This window comes from Canis lupus, chromosome 31 (assembly GCF_048164855.1).
Source record: "Canis lupus baileyi chromosome 31, mCanLup2.hap1, whole genome shotgun sequence".
Lineage (NCBI taxonomy): Eukaryota > Metazoa > Chordata > Mammalia > Carnivora > Canidae > Canis > Canis lupus.
The window spans coordinates 12771643-12792603 of NC_132868.1; the positions used below are offsets into that span (position 1 = coordinate 12771643).

Here is a 20961-nt window from a genome sequence, read left to right on the forward strand (position 1 = left end):
TTATCCAGCCAAACACAGCTCAAAACCGACACCTGGAAGAATGACCAGACGGGTTTACATTAGTTACCGGTAGCCCCAAAGTTCCAGAATAGTCTCAGGAATGCAAAACTATCCAGCACCCAACAGGGTAAAATTCACAATGCCTGGCACCCAATCATAAATCACCAGGATGCAAGAAGGCAGAAAGAGATCTCCGATCAGCAGGGCCAGTCCCGGCCATGACTGGAGTGAGGGAACCTGTAGACCAGGAGTTGACAGTTTGTTTCAGGACACAGCTGTATCACCTGCTCAGAAACTGCAGAGCCAACGTGCAATGTGCCCGGCAGAGAAATGAAAAATATCTTTTAAAAGACACGCATCTGATCTCTAGAGATGAAAACTACAGGGTTTAAAGTGCAAATGCACAAGTTGGGATTAGGGTGGATTTGACACGGGCAGAAGACATGGCAAGTGATCTTGAAGGTAAAACCATGCAAATTCTTCAAAATGAAATAGAAAAGAAAAAATTGAACTTTGCATCAGTGAGCAGTGGGACCTCAAGCTGCCTGACATACATGCCCTGGGGTCCCCAAAGGAAATGGCAAAGAAAAAATATTCTAAGTAATAACTTCCCAGATTTGATACAAACCATAAACCCACAGATCCAACGTGCCCAGTGAGCTCTCAGCACCGGAACCATGATGGAAACCATACCAGGCGCCTCATAATCAAATGCTAAACACGAGTGATAAAGAGAAAGTCAGCAGCCAAAGGGGTGGGGAGATACATTTCATACAAAGGAGCAAAGATATGCAGAAGAGCAGATTTCTCGTTAAAAACAATACAAGCTAAAAGACAGTGGAGCAACATCTTTAAAATAAAGAAACAGAAGACTGCCAACCTAGAATTCTTTACTCAGCAAAAATATCCTTCAAAACAGAAATAAAGATGCCTTTAGGTTTACAAAAGCTGAAAGAATTCATCACTGGCAGACCCTAACTCCAAGAAATATTAAAATAAGTACTTTTTAAAAAAGATTTCATTTATTCATGAGAGACAGAGGGGCAGAGACACAGGCAGAGTGAGAAGCAGGTTCCTCACAGGGAGCCCAATGCAGGACTCAATCCCAGGACCCCAGGATCACGCCCTGAGCTTAAGGCAGACACTCAACCGCTGAGCCTCCCAGGCACCCAAAATAAGTACTTACAACAGAAGGAAAACAGTACCATTTTTGAAAGACAATCTACACAGAGAGGGAGGATCAGAAATGGGAAATACCTTCCTATTATTGAAATCTTTGTAAAAGGTGACTGGCTGTCTAAAGCAAAATTGATTCCAGATTCTTGGGTTCACAGCATGCAGAGGCAGCACCACCACAGCAAGAGGAGGGTAGAGTCCTCATAAGATGTGGCCGGTGGCAGCAAGTCGCTGAGGGCAGACCAAGTCAGGTGCAAGGTGCAGACGACAAGCACTAAAGCAACAACTAAAGTGACACAGCAGCAAGATGTAGCTAATAATCCAACCAAATAGGGGGAAACTGAATTTCACAGAACTACTCAATCCAGGAAGAAATAGGGAACAGAGAATACACAGGGAAAATAGAAAACAGGGCAGCCCGGGTGGCTCAGCAGTTTAGTGCCGCCTTCAGCCCAGGGTGTGATCCTGGAGACCCGGGATCGAGTCCCACGTCGGGCTCCCTGCATGGAGCCTGCTTCTCCTCTACCTATGTCTCTGCCTCTCTCTCTGTCTCTCTGTCTCTCTGTGTGTGTATGTGTCTCATGAAAAAATAAAATCTTTAAAAAAAAAAGAAAGAAAAAGAAAATAGAAAACAGACGGCAGAGGACCATAGCAGCATTCACATTAAATGTAAATGATCTAAACACCCCTCCCCACCATAACAGCAGAGACCACCAGATCGGGTACAAAGGTGTGACCCAACATGATGCCTATAAGAAACACCCTTGAAATAACGAGTTAGAGGGGAAAGGATGGATGCCAACTCCACACGAGAGAAGGTGGACTGGTGGTTCTAACATCAAAGTCGATTTCAGAGCATGGGTTATTAGGATTCAGCTCTCCAGGAGGACAGACGAGTCCTATGTGTGAGTGCACCCCACACTGAGCTCCACAATCCATGCAGCAAAGACGCATGGAGCCCCAAGAAAAATGGGCCGGTTCACACTATCACACCGGGGATTCTCGGCACCTGTCTCCCAACCCTGATTGGACAAGGGCGCCAAAGTGCATAAGGATACAGACAACCTGAAAACAGTACAACTAACTTGACCTATTTGACGTTGACATATCACCCAGTCATAGCAGAATACGTACTCTTTTCAAACGCACGTGAAACACCCACAAGGTCAACCATATTCTGGAATATAAATTGGGATTCAAATCCTAATATACTTGGGATTCAAGCGTGTTCTCCAATGAGGAAGCAAGTAAATTAGGTACCAATACAAGAAATATACCCAGAAAAGAATAAAACATATACAGAAAATCCTCAAATATTTAGAAACTAATGGACATGGTATAAAAATAATGGTTCAAAAAGGAAATCAAAAGGGAAATGAGGATATATTGTGAACTGAATGTAAACAAAAACATGTGAAACTTTAGGAAATTCAACTAAGGTAGAACCAAGAAGGAAATTTACAGCCCTGAATGCCTAGATTTGAAAAGAATAAAGGCCACAAATCAATGACAGCTTCCACCTAAAGCACCCCAGCAGGCTTTTTATAGAAATTGGAAACTTGATTCTAAAATTCATATAAAAATGCAAAGGACCTAGAATAGACAAAACAACTTTGAAAAAGAACAAAGTTATATGACTTACATCACCTGACTTAAAAATGCATTACAGGACAACAGTAAGCAAGATAGCACTACACTAATCAGCTGAGCCACCATAACAAAAATACCATAGACTGCATGGGTCAAACTACAGCAAATTATCTTCTCCTGGCTCTGGAGGCTGGAAAGTCCAAGACCATAGTGTCATGCAATTCGGTCCCTGGTGGGAGCTCTCTTGGTGGCTCGCAGAGGGCCGCTATTTGGCCATATCTTCACATGGCAGGCGGGGAGAGGGAGCATCCCCTTCCCATGAGGCCACAGTCCTACCAGATTAGGGCCCTACCCTGATGACCTCATTTAGCTTTGCCTCCCAAAGACCCCATCTCTGATACAGTCACCCTGCAGTTAGGGCATTTTTGGCGGGGGGGCGGGGGAAGGGGACACAATTCATCCATAGCAAGAGTGGAACCGACATCAAAATAGAGGTATATAGGGTCACCTGGGTGGCTCCGTCAGTGGAGTGTCTGCCCTCAGCTCAGGTCGTGATCTCAGGGTCCTGGGACTGAGTCCCGCACTGGGCTCCCTGCTCAGCAAGGAGTCTGCTACTCCCTCTGCCCCTCCCCCTGCTCATGCTTTCTCTCTGTCTCTCTCAAATAAATAAATCTTAAAAAAAAAAAAATAGAGGAACAGATCAAGGAAACAGCCCAGAAATAAACCCACACATATAGGCCAACTGATTCTTCAACAAAGGTGCAGTGGAGAAAAGATGCCTTTTCCACAATGGAGCAGAAACAGCTGGGTGTCCACCTGTAAAATGATGAACTTCGGTCCATACCTCAGACCATGTTAACTTAAAATGTGTCATATTCCCAAATGCACAACCTGAAATTGTAAACATTTTAAAGGAGAACTTGGTAGAAAATTTTGTGATCTTGGGTTAGTAAAGATTTCTCAAACTCAGCACTAAAGAGCAAGATCTAAAAAGAAAAAAGTGATGACAGGGTTCATCAAAATTAATGACTTGTTCTTTGGAAGCCTACAAAAGAGAATGAAAACACAATCCAAGATGGGGAAGTATGTGCAAAGTACCCATCCGATAAAGAACTCAAAGAACATTTGAAGCATGTAAAGAACTCTCAAAACTCAAGAATAATGTAACAATCCAGCATGCAAAATACTTGAACAGACATAGACAAGAACCTTGATGGCAACCACCCTGGGAAGACTGCTAAAGCATCTCCGCCACTAGAGAAATGATATGAGATGCCAGTACGCACCTATTAGAATGGCCAAAATGAAAATGACTGGCTATACCAAGTGTTGCAAGGCTGTGGAGCAACGGAAACTCATACACTGTTCATGGGAACATAAAATGGTATGACCACTTCAACACTGTCAGTTTTTAAAAAGTTAAACACAGTTTACCAGATGATTCGGCCATTCCATGACTAAGTACTTACCCAAGAGACATGAAAGCATATGTCCCTACATAGACTTGTTCACAAATGTTCATAGTGGTTTTATCTGTAACAGCCAAATGTCCATCAACAAGCGAAGGATGAATGGATGATGTTCTAAGTATACACCGCACACTACTCAGCAATAAAAGGAATTAACTAATGGTTCACAGAAAGACACAGTCATCTCAGATATGCTGAGTGAAAGAGAACAGATTCAAAAAAACAATACTTACTGTATAGTTCCACGTATATAAGATTCTAGGAAAATAAATGAATATATAGCTACCACATCAACGGCTATGTGGGGATGGGGTGGGGTAAAGATGGATCACCAAGGAGCAGGGGGCAGTTTGAGAAGGATGAATATATTCATCATCCTGTTTATGCACGTTTCCACAGCCACACAAATAATGCATTAAACTGTACACCTGAAATATGTGTTGTAGGTCATTTATAGTTCAATAAAGCCATCTTTAAAAAGAGAACACATCAGGGCACTTGGGTGGTTCAGCCAGTTAGGTGTCCAACTCTTGATTTTGGCTCAGGTCATGATCTCAGGGTTGTGAGATCAAGCCCCACATTGGGCTCCATGCTGGGTCTGGAACCTGCCTAAGATTTTCTCTCTCCCTCTCCTTCTGCCCCTCCCACTCGTGCATGCACACTTGCTATCTCTCTAAGAAAAAAAATGTTTTTTAAAAAAGCAAGTTAGAATTCTAGTTAGGATTGAGTTGAATCTGTATATCAATTTGAGAAGAAATAACATCTTAATAGTGAGCCTTTCAACCATGAATATAGTATACCTCTCCACTTATTTAGGCCTTTGTAGTTTCTCCATCAATGTATTCTAGTTTTCCACGCACACGTCTTGCACATATTTTATGCCTAAGCATTTTGTTTCAGGTGTACTATAAATGAAATTAAATTGTATTTTATAGTTGATTGCTGCTGGTATATAGAGAAATATAATTGAATTTTGTTACATCCTATGACCTTGACAAATTCACTTATTAATTCTAGTAATTGTTTTGAGGATTCCTTAAGATTTTTTGCATAATTATGCTTTCAATTAAGATTTTCTCATCAATTTCTTAATTTTCTTTGAAGTCTCTTACTATATAGCCAAACCATTAGCCAATGCCTGTGAGTCCATTGAGACCTCTCTCCCTCTTAGCTAAGTAATAGCCTGATGCACTGCTTGATTATCTGCCCACTGAGAACATTTCCCCTACCTGTGCCTTCTGAGTGCCCCTGAAAGGCTACAGCCTGCTACCCCCTGGTGGGGTCAGTATACAGCGTACAACATATGGGATCCATATGCTTCCTCAGGCAGCTATGAAGCTAGAGGTGGGGGTTAAAGGGTGGTATTTGTGCAACAAGAGTGGGCACTTGTTCATGCAGTCTAGTGTGTCTTCAGCACCTACTTGAGCCTGATTTTGTATATATTGATTCCATTTCATGATGGCAAGTTGCTGTCAATACCAAGCTTTATGGGTTTGTGGGTTAGTTTATGATGGGCTGCTCAAGTTATGTGGTTAACTAGGAGGAGTTCGGAGAGTTTCTATTATGGCTCAGGAGCTTACTTATTCACAAGGAGAATAAGTATTTTCAGAAGAATAGTTGGCTATTTTCCAAAACTCTAAGTGTCTGCACTTTGGGTCCCCTGCAGAGGCATGCCAGAGGCTACACCCAGGATCCCTATCTTCCAGAGATCTTCCACACCCCCACTGATTCTGCTAGATCCATATTGCTTAGAGTGGGGTCCCTGAACCAGTAGCATTAGCACCTGGGAACTTCTTAGAAATGAAAGTTCTCAGGTTCCACCTTAGACCTACTGAATCTGAATCTCTGAGGGTGAGACCCAGGGATCTGTGTTTAATGCACAATAAAGTTTATATTGGTGATTTAGATGCATGCTCAAGTTTGAGAATAATCCAGACTCTTTTACAAACTTTTCTTGCTCTGGGCTAAAATTGAACACATTATGGATAATTCGGTAAATGGTTCATAGAAGCATTCCCAATTAGAAGCCCCCAAACCCAAAGATGCTCGCCACATATGGTGATTCTTCCTTAGGAGTAAGACAGCCAGGGCACCTGGGTGGCTCAGTGGGTTAATAGTCTGCCTTCAGCTGGCTCAGGTCATGATCCCAAGGTCCTGGGATCAAGCCCTGCATCAGGCTCTCTGCTCAGCAGGGAGTCTGCTTCTCCCTCTCCCTGCCTTCCTGCTCATGCCCTCCCTCACTATCTCTCTCTCAGATGGATAAATAAAATCTTTAAAAAAAAAAAAAAAAAAAAAGTAGAACAGCCAGATGCAACAAGCTATCTTTCACTTTGGATTTGTATCTTGACCAGTCCCAAATCTCTACGAACCCATAGAAAGAAACTTCACCAAGATGGCAAGTTTTGGAATTTATATATATGTTATATATTTATGTATAGATTTATATGTATATTATATATTATTATACATTATATATTATATTTATGTGTAGATTTATATTTTTTTCCCAATCTCTAGCAAGCACATGTCTTACCAATGCATCTTGATATTTTTTATTTCTTGCTCACCAAGTTGATTCAGCATGAAGTCAGTGGTGTAGTATAGACAATGTCATATGCTGTGAAGTGGCAGACAATAAATATCTCTGGACTAGACATGACAGTGACCTGGAGAGTTGATTTAGCTCTGAGATAAGATGGTGGGGGGGGCAGGGGGGTGGAGAGTAGGGGGGCGGTGTGCTGCTGCTGTCTCTGCCAGGTGAAAGGAATCTGGTCTTAATAGTCTTTCCCACTAATTGTTGAGGTGGGAGGCATTCGCTGCACCAATAGCTGCATAGACCAAGATTTGAGTTGAGTTACTCCAGTTAAGAGATCAACACCTGAGGCTGGAGCGCAGCCATGACCAGCAACTGCCTCAGGCAAAGCAGGTGGTTCTGAAAAGCTCTCCAGGAAGCTGCTAAGAATTTCTCACCTCCCATCAGAGCTGACAGGATGCCTCTGGGGAATAATGGCTTCTACTTCTCTTCCAACTACCTTATCAGGTATGATTGTCTCTTGTCGGCAAATTCTAACCTGGTACTATATGGGGCAGGGATTTTAGAAGATAGAATTCCTAGCTTGTCCTTCGTGGTGCGGAGGAGATCTGAGACGCTGGTGGTGGTGAGGGCAAGATGATAAAATACAATGCAGCACACATGCATCCTAGAAACCAGGATACGGTTCAGGAAAGCATTTGCAGGAGTTCCCAGAGTCACGGTCATGGGAAATGCCAGGACACAGGCTGGGCGGTGAGACTGGAGGGCCAGCTGTCCATAAGGGAGCAGAGGCAGAGGCTCTAAATCACCACTGCCTCCCCTGTTTTAACAAATCTAAAGGAGATCTGTACATTTGTTGGAGAGTTTGGAGTTGAATTAATGATAGGAACGTGGAAAATTAATGAGAAAAAAAAACAGGCAATAATTAACTCAAGGGACAAACAACAACGACAACAACAAAATCCCAAGAAAGGAAATGAAATCCTAGAACTACAGCTCAATTTAAAGAACACAAACACCTCAGTCTGGAACTATTACATACACTGAATGTCTGAGCTCCTCTGAAATTCTGCGTGGAAACCTTGACCCCTGAGACATGCATTAGAAGGTGGGGTTTGGGGAGGCAATTAGGTTGAGAGGAAGTCTTTTTTTTTTTTTTAATTTTTTTATTTATTTATGATAGTTACAGAGAGAGAGAGAGAGGCAGAGACACAGACAGAGGGAGAAGCAGGCTCCATGCACCGGAAGCCCGACGTGGGATTCGATCCCGGGTCTCCAGGATCGCGCCCTGGGCCAAAGGCAGGCGCCAAACCGCTGCGCCACCCAGGGATCCCGAGAGGAAGTCTTGTGGGTGGGGCCCCAAGATGGGATTCGTGCCCTTAAAAGGAAAGCCCAGGCAGTGCGCTCTACCTCCCACCCCCGCCCCAGTGATCTCCTCCCCAGCAGCCCTGCCCCTTGGTGTGAGGACCAGCCGGGAGGGGAGCCGGGGCGCTCAGCAGACCCAGCCGGCTCCAGCACCAGATCTCAGACTTCCAGCCTCCGGAACTGAGGGAAATAAATGTGTGAAAGTGTATTTAATACACATGTCTGACCCCTCGGTTCTACCTTGCCTCCTTTATTTAGAAGAACATCTTTGGTGGCCCTCTGTTTCCTTGGCCTCGTGCTGGGGGCAGGTGTGGACCGCCGGCCACAGCACATGCAGTGGGAAAAGGAAAGGGTGCACCGGAGGGGGGAACCGCCCGAGACTGGGCCCCCCAGCGCGAGGCCCCGCGCCACTCACTCACCTCCAGGCCGCTGCACATCTCGGGCGGGGCCCTGGCCTCGCGTGGGGGCCGAGGACTCGGGACGTGGTCCTGCCTGTCCGGACCGCCGCGGCTTCCCGGGCTGGTCCCGAAACCCTTTCCCCGCAGCGCCCCCGCGCCCCGGTTCAGCGGCGGCTGGCGCGGGGCGGGGCGGGCGGGCCGGGGCGGCCGGGGTGGCCTCGCCGCCGAGACTCCACGCGCACGCGGGGGCTGCGCACGGGCCACAGGAGGCGCGGCGGCCCGCGGGCGGGGCAGGGGCAGCGGTCGCCGCAGCGCGGCCGCGCGAAGCCCCCGAGGGCGCCCCAAAGGGCTCGGGAGGGCGGTAGGCGGCGGGGGTCGGTGCCGCTGCGGGCGGGGAACCCGCGGCCCCGCGCGCCCCAGCGCTGTGCCCCGCGGCCCGGCCCGCTCCCCCGGCGATGCTCCGGGCGCCCCAAGGCCGAGGGCGGAGAGGAGGGCAGCCCCGGGGACGCCTGGACAGGTTCCCCCGGGACGCGCGGCTCCCCCCGGCCGGCGAAGACTCGCGGGGCGCCGGGCGGGGGCGGGGCGGGGCGGGGGCGGGGGCGCGGCCGGGGGGTCCTCCGCCCACCCGGGGCGGGGCCGGGGCGGGGCCGGGCGGGAGGGCGCCCCCGACGGCGGCAGGGGCGGGGCGGCCAGGCACCGCTTAAGAGCCCGGAGGCCGCGGCCGCCCGGCGCAGCGGGAAGAAGGCAGCCGGAGCTCTTGCGCACGCGGGGCGGCGGGACCCCAGCGCCAGGCGAGGCCGGGCGGGCAGGTAGGTCGGGGCACGGCGCGCCGCTCCTCCGCGGCCCGAGGCGGTGCCGGTGCCGGTGCCGGTGCCGGTGCCGGTGGCCACAGGTGTGTGCGCGAGGACGGGGTGCACGCCGGGCCCTGCTGAGCCGGATGCTGCAGGGTGTGGGACCCACGGGGGGTCAGGGCCAACGCTGCCTCTGGCAGGGGTCTGTCTGACTGCTGAGAAGCGGAGGGCTGGTGGAGATGCTGGTCTGCGCGCCCAGGGTGATTGCACGGACGACCAGAGTGCACAGGTGTCTCAGCCAGCTCTGTTTCTCCTTCTGGGCGCAGGACGAAGCTTTCTGACAGGCCCCGTTCTGCTTTCTGTACCCAAACCCGGCCTTTGAGGGTGTGGCTTCAGGAGTTGGGTTGGCTCCCCTAAAGGCTGAGTGCCGGCTCCCCTGGCAGGGGATTGGGATGCACCTGCAAGGGCCATTGTCAGAGCGACAGGCTTGCCACCCCTACAGCTGCAGCGGTCTCTGCTGGACCCCGTGGCAGGACAGTCCCCCCCCCCCCAACAGCCCCTTCGAGGCCAGGCCATCTTCCCTACATCTCAGGAATGTTGGGTTTGTCACTGCAAGTGAAGGGGCCACAGAGAAGCAGTGGGTAAAATAGCTTATATGGTGAGTTTTCAAATTTGGCTGCAGAGGAGCAGGAGCATAGCAGTTAGAGCTGCCATGCGGTTATTCTTTGTGTGTGTGTGTATGTGTGTATGCATGTGTCCAGTTAAAACAATACTGATGGAACCCAATACCAGAAGTCCTGTTTGAAGCCACCATCACCTGGGTAGGCCACCTTGCTCTTGGCTGTGTCCGTGTGTAACCTTGTTCTCCTTGGTTCTGTTACATGGGGTTTTGCTAAAGTATCTTGGAAGCAATTCCTTGGTAAAGTTACTAAGCACGGGAAGTCATCTGCTCCCAGGTAAATCCTGCGGTGCTCTGGTCCGCCGGACCCTTCCAGGTGGGGCACGTGAGTCCCAGGGCCACAGGCAGAGTGCACCGCGAAGGCATTCCTGGGAGAAGCTGTTGGAATCGCTGTCTTTAAACTTGCATTACTGTGGTTCATTTATGGTTATAAAAATTGCTCTCTGCTTTTACTGCTGTGTGTAAAGAATACATATGCACTGGTGTAAGGACTTACTCTTAAGGATTTTATTTATTTATTTGAGACACAGGGAGAGAATGAGTAGGGTGGAGGGGCAGAGGGAGAGGGAGAAGCAGACTCCGCTGAGCAGGAGCCCCACTCAGGGCTCGGGCCTGGGACCCTGGGTCATGACCTGAATGGAAGGCAGATGCTTCACCAACTGAGCTACCCAGGCATCCCAAAGGACTTACTTTTGGATGCTATTTGAAGATTGTGACATTAGTCCCTGGCAATGAGGTGAGGGCAGAGGTGACTTTTTGCATTATTATTCAAAGAAAAATTGGAGATTATACAGCATTGCACTTTGGCACAGAGAGGGGTGTCGGGGAAAGAGGGAGTGAGGCGGGGATCTGTCCTGAGGTGTCCAGGGCCCGTCTCTTGCTGCTCTCAACCTTGGCTGTGTCAGCCTAAATGCTTGGAATGTATTCGTCTGCCCCCAAAGACATGAACGTAAGTGCCCCGGTTCTGCTCTTGCCACCAGGTGGCTCCGCGGTTCAGGCTGCTAAAATCATTGCATTCCTGTGTGTTTATTTTTCATGCTGCCTGAAGACCCAGAGTGAAGAGGCACAGAAATCTGAGGCTCCAGTCTGCCCATGAGTAAAAGCAAATGCCCGGTGGCACTGATGTCTTCGGCTGTGGCGCCGGCTAAGGAGCCCAACGCCATGGGCCCAAAGGCAGTGGAACTCGTCCTGGTCAAGGAGCAAAATGGGGTGCAGCTCACAAATTCTACCCTCATCAACCCCACGCAGACCCCCCTGGAGACTCAAGAACGAGAGACCTGGAGCAAGAAAATCGACTTCCTCCTGTCGGTGATTGGCTTCGCGGTGGACCTGGCCAACGTCTGGCGATTTCCTTACCTGTGCTACAAAAACGGCGGCGGTGAGTCCCGGCCCCGCCCGCACGGCCCCACTGCGAGGGCGGCTGTGAGGGGTCGCCAGCTGCCCGGCTCCTCGCGTGGAGACGGAGCTCCTAACGCAGCCCTAGCAGGGCACACGTTCCCCGGGTGGGGGTCCCAGACCCTGGAAGCAGAGGTCAGGGCAGCCTCGTTGTGAATCCGCACCTCACAGCTGAGGACCTGAGGCCAGGACTTGGTGGTCCGAGGCACCTCGGCTCTACCTTCTGTTTCCAAAGACACCTTTCACTTTGGAAAGAAAATTCTCAAACGCCCACAGGATGATGTCTTTGGCCAACTTAAAACCGTCTTTACAAAAGTGCGTGGAGGTCCTTGAATCTGGGGTGGCCAGAGGCCCTGGAAGTGTCCCCATCTCCCCTCGCCCTGCGCCCCAAACTCGGCCAGCCCTAGAACCACATGCACCTGTCTCTGGACTCGAGGCAGAAAACTAAAATAAGGGGCAGGGTCTCCCAAAAATTGAAGGTGAGCAGCCAGTTGGGCTGGTGCTCACCTAGGTGAGTCCGGGTGCCTGCTCTCCACGGCCTCCGTGGCTGTCAGTCCCTCAGGGCTGCACATGGGAAGGGCTTGGAAGAATGTCTGGGGGGACTTCCGGCGCCCCCGTCCTGCGGGGGGAGCATGAGGCCTAAGCAAGGTGCTGTGAGCGGCACAAAGACAGAACTGAGGGGTCTCCCTGCCGCCCCCTCCCTGTCCCAGGAAGAGAACTGTGGCGAAGGCCTCTCATCTGAGGCAGAGCCACGGGGCCCCAGATTTCAGACTCGGGACAAGGTGCAGCCCCAAGAGGACCAGGCCCGAAGCCCAGGCCACCCCCGGTGGTGGCTGCCCCTGACCGAGGCGAGCTCTGCAGATGGGCAGCTGGGGAAGGGGGACAGAGCCCATGCAGGGTCGGAAGTGGACCTCAGATTCTAGAGGATTTACGACGGGGGGCGGGGGCAGACGTTTCCAGAGATGAGCAAGAGGTGCGGGGGCCAAGGACTGCAGGGCAGGCGGGGGAAGGCAGCACCGGGAGCCGGGCCCCTATGTGGCAAGACTCTTGGGGTCCTGTCACAATGTGGCACCGGGGCTGGTTGGGGTTTTGGGAGGGATACGTCAGGGTGCTGAGGACAGTGGGGGGCCAGGCATGAACGTAGGTGGCTCCCAGCCCAGCCTGGGACTTCCTTTTGGAGGGAGGCCTGGGCAGGGAGCTTCAGGGAGAAGCAGATGGAGGCGAGTGAGGACAGTCCTGCCTGCGATGCGGCCGCGTTCGGGGTCCACAAGTGGCCCTATCGCACCCCCAGGCTGAGTGTGCTGTCCTGGCCCACAGGTGCCTTCCTGGTCCCCTACCTGCTCTTCATGATCATCGCTGGGATGCCCCTTTTCTACATGGAGCTGGCCCTCGGGCAGTTCAACAGGGAAGGGGCTGCTGGGGTCTGGAAGATCTGCCCCATTCTGAAAGGTAAGGCCCAGACGCACCCCCACACCCCATGTGGCCCAGACCCTGGTGGCTCCAGGGAGTGTCGGAGCGAGCTGCCGGCTTGTGTGCACTCGGTCCTGCCGTGGTAGGTGTCTGTGCCCTGCACATCTGTGCCCCTGCCTCTCTCTCTCCTGGTCTTGGTCTCTCTCTGTCTTTGTCCCTCTCTCTCTCCTTGTCTCTCCCTATCTCTCCATCTCCCTGTTTACCTGTCTCTGTCTCTCCCTGTCTCTCTGTCTCCATGTCTTTCCGTCTCTCTCTGTCTCTCCATCTCCCTGTCTCTGTCTTTCCCTGTCTCTGTCCCTCCCTATCTCCATCTCTCCCTGTCTCTCTATCACCCTCCTCTCTATCTCCCTGTCTCCTCCTTTTGTTCCCTGTCTCCCTGTGTCTCTCTCTCCCTGTCTGTCCCTATCTCTCTATCTCCCTGTCTCCCTCTGTCTCTCTGTCTCCCTATCTCTCCCTGTCTCTCTGTCTCCCTATCTTTGTCTCTCCCTGTCTATCTCCCTCTCTCCATGTTTCTGTCTCTCCCTGCCTCTCTGTCTCTCCCTGTCTCTCCATCTCTCCCTGTCTCTCCCTATCTCTCTGTCTCTCTGTCTATCCCTATCTCCCTGTCTATCTCCCTGTCTCTCCCTGTCTCTCTTTCTATCTCACTGTCTCCCTGTCTCTCCATCTCCCTGTCTCTGCCCCACCCCCCACCCCCGGACCTGCGCACACACACTGACCTGTTTCCCTCTCGGTGCTGCTGTGAAGTCCGTGCTGAGGCCTCAGGACCGTGTGCCCTATCAGGGGGCCGGGCTGCGCTCCTGAGCGGAGGTGTCAGTGTTAAGACACCTGTCCCCCCCCTTCACCTGTGCGCCCATCTGCCTGTCATCTGTCCATCCATCCGGGTTTGCTCCACCTGCCACACCCTGTGCCCCAGGCCCCGAGGCCTGATGAGGAGAGAAATCCATACTTGAGATGCAGTGGCGAAGCTGACTCCTCCTGAGGGCTGTGACAGAGTCTGTGCCAGAACTTTCCTCCACGTGCATCCCTATACCTAGACGTCCGGGTTCTCCAAGGACATCAGTCACCTGGACGGGGGCATGTCCTGATGGCCTCACTTAACTAGACCACGTCTGTGAAGACCCCGACTCCAAACGAGGTCACACGCTGAGTAGGGCTAGAACATCCACAAGTGAATTTTGGAGGGACGCCATCGCCCCTTAATGCCATCTGTCACCTGACGGTTGTCTCTGTATCCATCCGACTACCTGTCAACCACCGACCGTCCACCGTCTGTTACCTGTCCACCTGCCATCGACCATCACACGTCTACCCATGGAGTTCAACCCTCTGCCATCTGCCTGACTGTCCACCTGTCCGTCCATCACCTGTCTATACCTCTCCAACTCACCTTTCTGTCATACAGATCTACTCTATGCTCCCGAGCTAGTGGCCAGCCATTGCTCCAGCTACCCTACTCCGCACGGGCCCTCCCACCTGTCACTGCAGAGCCACAGTGCCATCATGTTGAGCTGAGGGGCCTGCCAGGGGGCCAGCCCCTCCATGTCACCTTGCTGCACACTCCGTGGGTCCTCCTGGAGATTCAAGCACCCAGAACTAGAGGCCCTGAGGAATGCACCCCGGCCTCATCAGGGACACGGTGGCACTGGTTCTAGACCCACATCCTACCCCACATCCAGCCTCCAGCACACAGCTGACCCCCAGCCCACCTGCGTCTTAGGAGCCCGGGCTCAGGGAGGACTCATGGGGATCACCTGGGGGCGCCACCTGGTCACACCCTGGTTTCAGTAGGAAAGTGGTCCCTAGAAGGTCAGTCCACAGGGTTCTTGCAAGTCCTTGAGAAGTCAGCCTGTTTGGAGGATAGAATCCTCGTCATCTCTGGGGACAAGCGAGGATGGGTCAGTGTTTGTGGTCAGAGGTGGCAGCTGATCCGGCTGAGGAGCAAGGACAGTCACAGCTGCTTCGGCTGGAGCTCTGGTGGGGGGAGGGCAGTGGCATCACAGTAGCAGGTGCTCTGGGGGGCAGAGGTGCCCCAGCAGCAGAAATGCTGAGACTGGCCAGGCGTGAGGCTGCTGCAGTGCCAGCGCCATGCGCTTTCCCCTCTAAACGGACTGCCTGCTGAATCCTAGGATGTCAGCAGCTCGTCCCAACGTCCATGATTCATGGCCCCCCCCAAAATGGAACCACGGAGAGATGTCTCCCCCACCCCGTCCAGATGCATCTTCGGAGTGAGGCCCGACTGTGTCCCCGTGTCAGGCCTGGGTGTCCCCTTCGCGGAGTCACTCAAAGAAGTCAAAGCTTAAGTGAGTTGTCTGACGCTCGCCTCTTTCTCCACAACCCCCCGATGGAGGGATGCAGCGGGGAGCAGCAGGCCTCAGGCACCGAGACACGGGCTGCCTTGGCGGCGGCCCCACCACCACAGGGCTCCACGTGAAGCGTGCTCTGCAGGCCCTGCCATCCCCAGGCCGCCCCTGCCCTGAGCTTGCAGGGTGGCCAGTGCCTTCCCCACAGAGGCGAGACTGCGCCACACTTGGAGATGGAGTGTGGAGTCCCCAGGTGACCCCTGAGGGGAGCTTCCGTGCTGCTGGGAGTGAACTGGCTTTCGCAGGTGGGGGGCCCTGCCTCCCTGGATGACCTGTTTCAGGGGTTCCAGCCACAGGCAAATGCAGACCGTGCTCACCTGTATGCGGAAATGCTGGTTTATTTTGTAGTCAACGATGATTTTAGTGTGATGTATCAAACTCCTCCTCTTCCTAAAACCAATTTAAAGGGGTTTAATAAGACAAAATGCAGTTTAATATCAAGGTTAAAAGTTATAAAGTTAGTATGAAGAAATATTAAGGAAAACGGAAACATAAGGAAATGGACATTCAGACGTGGGGCTGGCTGGAGCTGGCACGTGGCTGCGGGCTTCCCGGAGTCCGACAGGAGTGTGCCGAGTTCCCCGTGTTTTTTTGGGGGGCGGGGTGCAGGACAGGGCTAAGCCTGCAGCCCGCCACCCAGGGATCCACAGTCAGCCCACTGCTGGAGACAGCCTTCCACAATGCTCTCCCAGTCACACAGCTCCCCGGCCACACAGCTCCCCAGGCCAGGTCACTGCGAATCACAACCCAGCCCCCGTCCTGAGGAGCTCAGCGAGCAGAATTGCAGTATAACATTATTTCACGTTGACCAAGTCCACCCCGGGAAGGCCTTCCGAAGAAAACCGTCACGTTTTTGTCATCGTAGACCCTGCCACGTTTTCCAAGACGGTTTGCACGCCAGGGCCTATTTTATTTTCAGGGCCCTCCTGCTACTGGTCTGTTCAGTAGACTTGCACAAATAAATTCTGGTGCCTCTCTGTGCTGTCAGGGCAGGAAGAGAGTTTTAGTGAGGTGCCCTGAGCATGAAAATTGCTTCTCCTCAGGGTTACGTCCATAAAGGACACCACAAGCCACTTCCTGGAAACATCACCTGAAGGCCTGCTCCACCTGCAGCCAGGCCCAGCTGCGAGCGGGCACACGAGATGCAGCACCAACCAGGTTTAACTGAGAGAATCAAAGCTTGAGTCCAAACAAATCCCATTTGCAAAGCTCAGAAGGAAAGTTGAAGTGAAGAGTTCTGTGTGGAGCCTGATGGAGGAGCCATGTGGCAGGAACGGGACACTTACCTGAAGGCCCCTTGGCCAACGGGAGGAGGCCGGATGCACCTGCCACCATCAGGATGGCACAGCTCCAAAGACTGCTCGCCACTCTGTCCTAGTTTGCTGAGAGCCCCTCAGTGACTGATCCCACATTTTGTGACCCTGGAAAGGTCACCACAAAAGGCCTTGGTTTGCTTTAGGAGACCCTGGACGGTCAGGGATGGCCCTGGCTGACCGTGGATGGTCAGGGATGGTCCCGGGTAACTCTGGACTGTCATGTGTGGCCCCAGGTGACCCTGGACAGTCAGAGATGGCCCCAGATGGCCCTGGACGGTCATGCATGGTTCTAGCTGACCTTGAATGCTCAGGGATGGTGGGGGACCCTGAACAGTCATGCACAGCCTTGACTGATGCTGAATGGTCCTACGTGGCCCTGTGTGACTTCAAATGGCTCTAGGAAGCTGTGAATGACCCAGACGACTCTGTTTACCCTGGGTAGTCTTGAGGGGTACGAGCAGCGCTGAATGGCCATAAATGGCTCTGAACGGCTCTGGGTAGCTGTGGGTGGCCATGGAGGACCCTAGCTTCTAAGCACCATTGGTGTCTCTGGATGTCCCTGAGTGACCCTAGATGACTGAGGGTGATGCTGCGTATCTCTGGGTATCCCTAGATGGCCCTGAGCTGTGACGGGTGCTAGTAGATGATTCTGATAGTTATGCCTAGTGGCACAATGACCTGGTGGCCCTTGAGGTTGATGCTGAGTGGCCACAAGTGGTAGTGGATAGCCACAGATAGGCCTCGGTCACCCCGTATGTGTGTGGGTGACCTGGTTCTACCAGGGTGGCCCTAGGTGACCATGCATGTCTCTGAGGGCACACGGCCCTGGATGCTTGGGGGGTTGGGTGCAGCCGCCAGTGATCATGGCATGAATTTTGCCACCTGAGCCTTCACTAGTTGGCTCTGGGTGTGCAGCATCGTGGCCAGGTGTCCATGTCAGTGGTCAGCCAGTCGACGTAAGGGAAGGAGGGTGGGTGCCTTGCAGACGGCGCTCTGTGCTCTCCCGCCCTAGGCGTGGGCTTCACGGTCATCCTCATCTCGCTGTACGTCGGCTTCTTCTACAACGTCATCATCGCCTGGGCGCTGCACTACTTCTTCTCCTCCTTCACCGTGGAGCTGCCATGGGTCCACTGCAACAACACGTGGAACAGCCCCAACTGCTCAGACGCCCACTCCAGCAACTCCAGCTCCAGTCCCAACGACACCTTCAGGACCACACCCGCCACCGAGTACTTTGAGTAAGTGGGGGTGTGGTGGCACATCACGGGCCGTGTCGGCCTCGGGGCGGGAAGGACACAGTGTCCAGTGCCCTGCGGCAGCCCCGGGGGTCGGCTACCCTGCCCATGCTACCCTGCGAGGGTGGGGTGAGGTCCCTTGTCTGGTGCCTGCGTGCCATTCCTCTGGGTTCCCCATAGGGTGCGTCTCCAAATCCCACGTCTAGTGGCTCAGCGACGCTCCTGTGGAGTGAGTCCTGGGTGGGAGGCAGAGCAGGCCCATGGCCGCGCTGTCCCACGGCGAGCACGACATGGCCAAGGGCAGCCTGCAGAAGGACGTGTGGGCCCTGGGCGGGGGCTGCAGGGCCACCCCCAGAGCGGACCTGGCTCTGCCTTCTCCGTAACCGCCCCCCCGCCCTTCCCTGCATGCAGAATCGACGCCCCTCCGGCCTCCTAAGCAGGCCAGGCGTGCCAGGTGCAGCCACTGTTGCTTCTCCTGAGATGTTCTCTTCCTCCTACAAACACAACGTTAATTCTTGCCCAAGTCACTCCTGGGTCCCCACATCTAGGGGGCTGCCCAGTACCCTCCCCTCCCCTGCACCTGCACCACCTGGCATCCACCACATCCCCGAATCAATTCTTCTCTGGGTCTTCTGGGCCCAGCTCCTGCCCCCTTTGCCCTTGTCTACATGGCCTGACTCCACCTAGAAGAGCCACCCATTGAGTCATCAGACCTGTCCTCCTGGGAAGAGCCAGGACTCGGGCAGGTGGACAGAGATGCCCACTGCCTCCCCTAGGATTCCCCAAGAACTCAGGAAAGGAGGGATTTCCTGGGAGGAGGGGACTGTCCAAGTCCTGGGGCCCCAGAGACCCGTCCTGTGGCCGCGAGCTAGGTGCTGCTAGCAGGGTGGTAGGTGTGGGGCAGGTGTTCCTAGGGGCTGAGACCCATAGTCACACCATGTCTCAGACACCAAGAACCTGAAATGCTTTGGTCTGGGGTTCTGTGCCCCATGTGGGCACCATATCTCCATGGGGGGAGGCGGCATTGAGGGGCAGGTTTGGAATGTCTGGGGGCACAGCCAGGATGATGCGTGGTTTTCTTGAGTCATGGTCAGGAGGAGTGTGGCTGGGGCGCGAAACAGTCGTACACCATGGGACGTGCTTGTCTTTAGGAGGATGCTGTTGGTGTGGGACTAGAAGAGAGTAGCATGGTGAGGAGGACGGGGAAGGAAGGACAGGGCTCATGGTCCGCAGCTGGACACATGGGTGGGAGATGGAGATGCGGGGGGTGGGGGTCCAAGCATGTGGATGCAAATCCTAACGTGATGAGAGCAAGCGAGAATCGTCTAGATAAAGAGAAGTTGAGCTTGCTGTTCTCAGGGGTGATAATCACCCACACCACTTGCTGCTGAGCTGTTCCCCCACTGCATTTCCTGAATTTAAGTGTCGCAGTGACAGGTCGTGCCCAGGCTGCATGGACACTCATCCCTGTGGCCCCACGCCCAGCTTGGCCATGAGCAGAGGGAAGGGGTCTGTGGGGATGCTCTGCAGCAGGCAGTGGGGATGCAGATGTGCTGGGAGGGGATGCAGATGTGCTGGGGGATGAGCACCTGGGGGCCAAGGTCAGGGCCCTGCACGGAGGGGCGCTCAGGTGCTCAGTGCTGCCTTGGGTTGGGTCTGTCAGCACGCCAACCACATGAGTACTCAGGTTTCAAGCTGGGGTGGCTCTTACAGTTCCAAAGTGGATTTTCTGTACAATGTGGAAAGCCAGCAGAGAGGTTGGAAGGTGCCAGGTGACACCGGGGCGGGGGGGGACCGCCTGTCTTGTGCGTGGGGCCGCAGAAGGATTCACGGTGGGAAGGACTCCACCAGGCGCATGGCTGCACCTGAGACAGCAGAGGGGAACATGATGTGGCTGTAACTTCCGTTAGGTCTTACCAGGGAGCGTGGAGGCTTGGGTGCTTGCCCTAGGAGCGCTGTCCTCGTCAACCCAGGCCCCCACCCAGACTCCCACGTTGGGTCCCTGGGGGGTGTGCAAGAGAAGACACTGCGGGCTCAGAGCAGGGACCAGAGGCTCGTGGCTGTCACTCCCAGGGCTGAGACGCGGTGCCAAGAACTCACTTCTGGACGTGGAGCTGAGCTGGGGCAGCGCCCGTGGGCTTGGAAACCCCCGCACAGGCTGGGTCACATGTCCCACGGCCCACAGACATCACCACCACCGTCACCTGCTTTCCACTATCAACTAGAAAGCTATGCATTTGCCTCTGAGAGGAAGCTTTAGCTGCTTCCATGAGGCTCCACACCTGTGTTTTCACTTTTGTTCAGTTCGATGTGCTCCCTGGTTGGCCTTGTGATTTCCTCTTTGGCTCATGGAGATTCGGGGTGGGGGAGGTTCCCATTTAGTTCTGAAATATTTGGAGGTCTGCTAGATAGGCTTCTACTGCTGATTTACTTCTGATTTAGTGACGTACTATACTTACAAAGCTTCATTATTTCAGAACATCCTGAGGCCCCTACATCCGGTATTCAGCTTGTCCTGGTGCGCACGGCGGGTGTGTTGTGCTCGCACCGGGAAAGGAGTTGCGTCCGTGTCCGCGGGCTCTGGGAGCTCCAGTGCGCCTTGCTGTCCTTCACATCCTTACTGTCCACTGTCCTCCCAGCTGCGGAGAATCTCAGCCATGACTGTGCGTCTGCCTCTTTGTCATCATGACTCTGTCAGTGTTGGCCTCGCTTGCACATCTGGGGACCATGTTATAAAGCGTGTGTGCGTTTACAACTATTGGGTCTTTGAATGGACCGCTTCCCAGGACCAAATGTCCCTCTTGGTCGCATTCCCCATCCTGAAGTAGCTGCGTCCAGCAGCACGGTGACCAGCCTCACCTTGCGGTGGGCAGTCTTTGCGTTGGTACCTTTTCCATCCTGGTATCTATGACCCTTACGTGTCACATTGAGAGTGTGTTTCTTGTAGGCAGCATAGATCTGGTCCTCGCTTTTTTATTCAGTGTAACAATCTCCATCTTGTCATTGGGGTTTCCGTTCAATGATTATCCCTGTGGTTGGGCTTAAGTCTTTCTTCTTGATCTTTTCCATGGTCTTGTCTCTTTCTTGTTCCCTCTATTAATCCCATCTTTTGAGCTGACTGATCTTCAGGCTCCCATTTTAGCTACGCTGTTGGCTTATTGCTCTGTTTTCATTTTTGTGGATA

The 20961-nt window shown here is 53.2% G+C and overlaps 1 protein-coding gene across 2 annotated transcripts in view; it reads left to right on the forward strand.

Annotated features, from left to right (window-relative positions):
• Positions 1 to 9210: 9210 nt before the first annotated feature.
• The window catches only part of SLC6A3 (solute carrier family 6 member 3), a 37462-nt gene continuing 25711 nt past the window's right edge, over positions 9211 to 20961 (forward strand). For both annotated transcript variants that reach the window (XM_072807392.1, XM_072807393.1), the window contains exons 1-4: positions 9211 to 9340; positions 11050 to 11379; positions 12714 to 12845; positions 17555 to 17780. In XM_072807392.1, coding sequence (XP_072663493.1) covers positions 11094 to 11379; positions 12714 to 12845; positions 17555 to 17780 — 644 coding nt within the window. In that variant the 5' untranslated portion in view covers positions 9211 to 9340; positions 11050 to 11093. The remainder of the gene's footprint in view (positions 9341 to 11049; positions 11380 to 12713; positions 12846 to 17554; positions 17781 to 20961) is intronic.